This window comes from Trematomus bernacchii, unplaced genomic scaffold (genome assembly GCF_902827165.1).
Source record: "Trematomus bernacchii unplaced genomic scaffold, fTreBer1.1, whole genome shotgun sequence".
NCBI classification, from domain to species: domain Eukaryota; kingdom Metazoa; phylum Chordata; class Actinopteri; order Perciformes; family Nototheniidae; genus Trematomus; species Trematomus bernacchii.
Genome location: NW_022987917.1, coordinates 3,782 through 10,490, shown reverse-complemented (window position 1 = coordinate 10,490; position 6,709 = coordinate 3,782). Strand labels below are relative to the sequence as shown.

At 46.7% G+C, this 6,709-nt stretch overlaps 1 protein-coding gene across 1 annotated transcript; it reads right to left on the bottom strand.

The window, feature by feature from the left end:
• Positions 1-818: 818 nt before the first annotated feature.
• On the bottom strand, positions 819-6,272 carry LOC117470618 (transcription factor Sox-11-B-like). The gene is made up of 2 exons (XM_034115433.1): positions 5,192-6,272; positions 819-1,391 (listed from the first exon to the last, which is right to left on the bottom strand). Exons 1-2 carry the CDS (start codon positions 6,115-6,117, stop codon positions 1,151-1,153), a joined length of 1,167 nt encoding a protein of 388 aa, XP_033971324.1. The 5' UTR covers positions 6,118-6,272; the 3' UTR covers positions 819-1,150.
• Between the last annotated feature and the right edge of the window lie 437 nt (positions 6,273-6,709).

Below are 6,709 nucleotides of genomic sequence, written 5' to 3'. Positions count from 1 at the left end.
AACTTAAGCTAGAGGTGTGTTTATCACACAGGTGAGCCTTCAACATAAAAGCCCACTCACACAGATGTTTTATATCTTAGAGGGTTTGAGAGGAAGGTGTCGTAGAGGTTTGGGTCAAAGCATCCGCTAAATGTTCTTTAAATGGAGAGGAGTGGTCCCGTGTGTTGACCTGGGGACAGTGCAGTCATGATGTGGAATGTGACGTCTCCCTGTTCCTGAAAGTTTCAGGAACAAAGATTCTCTCTCTTTTTGTCCTGATCCATGGGAGAGCAGATAAACACGCCGTCCAATGGGAGAGCAGATAAACAAGCCGTCCAATGGGAGAGCAGATAAACAAGACTCCTGTCCCTTTAAGAGACGTGCCGTCCAATGGGAGAGCAGATAAACAAGCCGTCCAATGGGAGAGCAGATAAACAAGCCGTCCAATGGGAGAGCAGATAAACAAGACTCCTGTCCCTTTAAGAGACGTGCTGTCCAATGGGAGAGCAGATAAACACGCCATCCAATGGGAGAGCAGATAAACAAGACTCCTGTCCCTTTAAGAGACGTGCCGTCCAATGGGAGAGCAGATAAACACGCCGTCCAATGGGAGAGCAGATAAACACGCCGTCCAATGGGAGAGCAGATAAACACGCCGTCCAATGGGAGAGCAGATAAACACGCCGTCCAATGGGAGAGCAGATAAACACGCCGTCCAATGGGAGAGCAGATAAACACGCCGTCCAATGGGAGAGCAGATAAACACGCCGTCCAATGGGAGAGCAGATAAACACGCCGTCCAATGGGAGAGCAGATAAACACGACTCAGGTCCAGCTGATTTATTCAAATACAGAAAAACGTTTTTATTTATTTCTCTTTTATATTGCACAAAAATAATGAGCAGAAACAAAAATGTGCCGTTAATATAAAAAAATAAGCGGGATCTAACTCACTCACACTAACTATCTTACAAACATTTACATCTGACCCCCCCACACAAATAATAACAACAACATTCAGAGAGGGGGGGGGGCGTCTGGAGAACGTCTGGATCCCGTCCACTGTACAAAAATACTTCATTTCATAAAAAAAGACGAGGTATGTTCGGTTTCACAGATCTGGGTTCAAACTCATTCATCAAGTCCTGGTGTGTGTGTGTGTGTGTGTGTGTCAGTAGGAGAACACCAGGTCGGGGAAGTAGCTGATGAGTTCGGGGTCGCAGTAGTCCGGGAAGTCGAAGTGAGAGCCGAGGCTGCCCTCAGAGTCCTGGTCCGGATCCACCAGAGAGAGACTGAGGGTCCCGACGGGGGGCGATCCTCCCGACGGGGGCCACGGATCAGAGGAGGAGGAGGAGGAAGAGGAGGAGGCGTGGAGGCCGGCCAGCAGACTGAGAGGGAGGTCGTCCAGGTTCCTGCAAACACACAACACGGTCTGAATGTCCTCTTCCAACGAGAGTAACATGATAACAAAGGTATCCCAACTGTAGCTGTGAACATGACAGGATGTATGATTACCTAGAAGAGCATCAGGACTGTTTGAGGCATATGATAGCTATGTGATTAACATGATGATTCAGCCTCTATGGAGATAGACATATGACAAGCATGCTCATTTCTGACGTGGAGCTAATCTGAAGTAAACATTGAATACTGCTTTCTATTCCTCCATCTTGTGACTGTGTAACTCCCTCTCTTGGATATCAGCATGTGAAGGACACTGTTCAGGAACTAGTTGATGCTCTGTATGTGATGACTACTTCCATTCTGGAGAGGATCACAGATACATGGATCCTGAGATTGAAGCTCAAGCCGGTGTCGAGTCGCTATTACAAATTGTAAGTATTCAGAAAAAGTCTGAATTTAGACATTTTTGAGAAAAATTAGTTCGCAAGAAGTCTATAAACATGTATGTTCAAACTAGGGCTGTGCAATTAAATCGTATTTTAATCGCAATTACGATTTTGGCCTGCCACAATTACGAAAACAACATAATCGAAAAAAACTATTATTTAGCTTTGCTAGGTTGTGACACTGCAACATATTTGATCTCATTAATTTTGGTCTCATTTATTTGTATTTATCATATTTATATATGTTTAGTAGCTTGGGGAAGTGCGCTCCAAAATATTTGTTGATCTTGTTTATTGGTATTTATTATTTTGATATTATTTATTTAAATGTTTCATTTATTTTATTTATTTTTGTATTGGTTTTTCAGTTGAATTATACGTTCAGGGTAATCAACAGTTAAAAAGATACTGTTCAAATTATTATTTGTTTTAAAGTTCAATAAATTGATTTTTTCAAAGTCAATGAATAATCGTATTTAATAATCGTGATATCAATTATTGACCCAAATAATCGTGATTATGATTTTTGCCATAATCGCACAGCCCTAATTCATATGCTGTTCTTGTCCCTATCAGGTCGTCCAGGTTCCTGCCAGGGGGTAGCTATAGCAACTCCAACAATTGGCCTAGCAACGGCTTAGCAACGGCTTAGCAACCCCATTGTTTTGTTATGAAAATGTATCTATATACATTTATACACATTCTCGCGAGATCTATCAGGGGTCGTTGTAAGTTAAAGCGCAAACTGTTACTTGGCTAATGTTGTTATAATTCTCAGTATGTGAACACAGATCGAAAATGGAAAGATTTCTCACAAGTCAGCGTAAACGGGCGCGATCTCCAATGGAGCCGGTCCAGCCGGACAACCCTGTGTGTGTGTGTGTGTGTGTGTGTGGTTAAATGCCACAGCATGCCAGTTGAAACAGTGAACGATCGCTATTGTGCACGCTTAGGGTGTAATGGTATTATACACACATATTGTAGGAGCACAGAAACAGTGTTCAAATTCTGCTTTTACAAACTTATTCTGGTTGTGCTTACCTTGCAAAGTAATGTTACAAGTGTCAAAGAAATGTTTTAATGTAAATATTAATGATAATATTGTAGCGTGTCCAAGTTAATAGTTATTTCAGTTATCAGATGTGCAGTTTAGTACATTTGCAAAGTTATTTAGGCAATGCTGTTGGTGGGAGTTAGGGAGAGACCGCCCCTTCCAGGTGTGTGTGTGTAGGGAGTAGAGACGGTAGGAGTTGTGTTGGAGTGTGGGGAAAAGTCATAATGAGTGTTATACTATTGATTGGCTCTGTAAGGCGTGGCTGTGGCCGTCAGTACCATAAAATAAAGAGAACGTTTTGGACATTGAAGGCTCGTGATCGGTGATCTTGAATAGCGGTGAACGCGACAATATGAACAGGCTCGTGCTTGGCCCACTGGTATTGTTTGTTTCGAAAATTAACTAGCAACGCCGTGCTGTCATATAGCAACTGCTAAGCTACTGCAGCAAAACAATCCTGGCGCCGCCCATGGTTCCTGCAAACAGACTCAGTCAGATTTATTTAAATAGTATCACCGCAATAAACCGTATTTCATTTAGCCTTAAAGGTCTCCTATCACGCTAAAGTCACTTTCTGATGTCTTCTCTACGTCACCGTGTGTCCCCGGTGTGTGTCCCCATGTGTCCCCGGTGTGTCCCGTGTGTTCCCGGTGCGTCCCGTGTGTCCCCGGTGCGTCCCGTGTGTGTCCCCGGTGCGTCCCCGGTGCGTCCCCGGTGTGTGTGTCCGGTGTGTGTCCCCGGTGTGTGTCCGGTGTGTGTCCCCGGTGCGTCCCGTGTGTGTCCCCGGTGTGTGTCCCCGGTGCGTCCCGTGTGTGTCCCCGGTGTGTGTGTCCGGTGCGTCCCCGGTGTGTGTGTGTCCGGTGCGTCCCCGGTGTGTGTGTCCGGTGCGTGTCCCCCGTGTGTCCCCGGTGTGTGTCCGGTGTGTGTCCCCGGTGTGTGTCCGGTGTGTCAGGAGACTCTCAAAGTGTCAGGAAACAAACCCCTCTCTCTAACCCTCCGTACCCACATCTCTAAAAACAAGGGAACAACGGAGCTGATCCAGATTCGCTGCGTCATGACCACATTACTCAAATGTGGGCGGGCTTTACACCCACGGGCCAATCAGAAACGTTGCTGTCAGAAACAATGAGACGTGTTCTGGAAGAGATATGGTCTGTGTTTACATGAGCCTTTCTGCTGAGACTCAGACGTTACGTTTCATTACATTCACCTCCTTATCAGATGTGACCGTTAGTTTGTGATGTTTCACACGTGTCTCTGGTCTGTGTTGTTAGCCTGAAGCAGTTTCAATAAACCCTATTTCATTTAGTCTTAGTTCAAGTTATTATAGTTTTCTTTAAATGTATGTGTTGTCATGCGTCTCTGTGCATCCGGACTGAGACCTGGAGCTTGTAATCCGCTCCAGGTCTCTGGGGAAGTTCAGACGTTACATCTGTAATCATTTGGAGGTTTCTCTCATTATAAGGTTTTGCACATGTTTGATATTTAACAGCTTTTCTGGGGATTTCTTTTAGACCTGCCGACTTTAAAAAGTTCCTTTAAACCTCACAGAGTTCGGGCTGATGCTCCCCAAAGACTCTGGGAATTAATCTGGAGACGCTCCTGTAGTTTCTCCAGCTTTAAAAGTCACAGTAACTTCTATCATCAGATTATTCTCTTTCAGACCAACTCAGTCTCATCATGGACTGAGAGCTCAGGACCAAACACTGAAGATAAATGTTTGCTAAATATGTCAAAATGACTAAGATATCTAACAGCTGCAGCTTAAAGAAGGTTTTTTTTAAAGCTCAAAATACCCACTTGTCTGTCTGTGGGGTTATGGGATGGATACAGGATCAAAACACGGCTACATATTTGCTAAAATGTCTACATCTGGGGAAATTCAAACATTATTTTTTATATATTTCACATTCTGGCATTTAAATCTCACCGTTAGATCAGAGTCACGATGACACCTTTAAGATGGACTTTAAAGAACATCCATAAACATCTTATTCATCTATATATCATATTCCACGTACTTGTATTTAGACTTCTTGCGTATTTGATTATGTTGCATTGTTGGAGGAGCTCAGGTCAGAAGAATGTCATTGATATTTCTACACTGTTTCCTATGTTCATATGACAATAAAACCTTTGAATCTTGAATTATTTTGCACTGTCTGATCTGTTTTATGTCCTATATTCATGTTGCTCTGTTGGAGGAGACTTCAGTTTTTCATTGTCACATCTACACTGTAGCTGCTGAGCACTAACCCATCTCAACACATTCTCTCGCGCTATTTGATTCAATAAGGAGGTTTCCTACCTGAGGTGGAGTTCCTCTTCCCCGGCGCTGGAGGAGGAGGCCGGGCTGCTGGAGCTCTGCTGCCGGGGGACAGAGCTCTGCTGCCGGGTGATATTCTTGAAGCTGTAGAAGAGCCTCTCCTCCTCTTCTTCACTCTTTATCTCCTCTTCGTCCTCCTCATCTTCCTCCTCTTCCTCGGAGTCGGTGAACTCCCGTTTAACGAGCTTAGTGGCCGTGAAGCTGCTGGTCAGCACGTAGCGGTATCGGGGGTCCTGCTGCACCGGGACCTGACCCGGCCTCCTGGTGCTGCTGGGCTTCAACCGGGAGAACTTCTTATCTGTGGAAGTGGTTCTCACAGTGGAGGTGGGTCTCACGGTGGAGGTGGGTCTCACGGTGGAGACGGGAGTGGGTCTCACGACAGGGGTGGGTCTCACGACAGGGGTGGGTCTCACGACAGGGGTGGGTCTCACGACGGGGGTGGGTCTCACGGCGGAGGTGGGTCTCACGGTGGAGGTTTTCTCCGGGGAAGAGGCTCCGGTACAGCCCTCGGTCCGGGCCTTCTTCCTGGGCCGGTACTTGTAGTCCGGATGTTGGGCCATGTGCTGTAGCCGGAGCCGCTCCGCCTCCCGGATGAACGGGATCTTCTCCGAGTCTCTGAGCAGCTTCCAGCGCTTCCCGAGCCGCTTGGAGATCTCCGCGTTGTGCAGGTCCGGGGACTGGTCCATGATCTTCCTCCTCTCGATCTTGGACCACACCATGAAGGCGTTCATCGGCCTCTTGATGTGTCCCGTGGCGGTCTTCCAGCGGTCTGGTTTCTGCGGTGCGGTGCTGCACGCTGAGGCCGTCTGTAGCGGTGCGGAGCTGCACGGTGAGACCGTCTGTAGCGGTGTGGAGCTGCACGGTGAGGCCGCCTGCCGGGACCCGCCATACTGCGTATGTTCCACCATGTTCCCAAAGCCTCCAGCTGACGGACCCGAGTCAGTGGAGCCTCCCGCCACCTTAGTTCTGTTTCTACCTGCTTTATTTCCTCTTAAATATCCGTTAAAACGCGTTATTCCGCCGCGGCTGCGACTGCTTCTCTGTGTTCAAACTTCCAAACCGGCGTCTTATTTACCGGCTGATGGGTACCGCCCTCAGCCAATCACCGCTCTTCTTCTCCCAACACGTTCCCGCCTCCACTGCTGTGTCAGCCAATCACAGCTCTTCTTCTCCCAACACGTTCCCGCCTCCACTGCTGTGTCAGCCAATCACAGCTCTTCTTCTCCCAAAACCTTCCCGCCTCCACTACTGTCTCAGCCAATCACAGCTCTTCTTCTCGCTCTCTGGCGTCCGGCCGTTGGATTCAATATTTATCTGATAAATCCTCACAGAGAAAGACTTCCTTATTTAACGCTTTTATTGCTGTTTATTTGTATTTAAATCACAAGATCGACCCTCTCAAAGCCTCATGATGAAGAGTGACGTTACACACTCCCTTCATGTCTTTTTTTTAAATTATTTAACTCCCATTTTTCTCTAGATTTAGGATTTCTAAGTGAC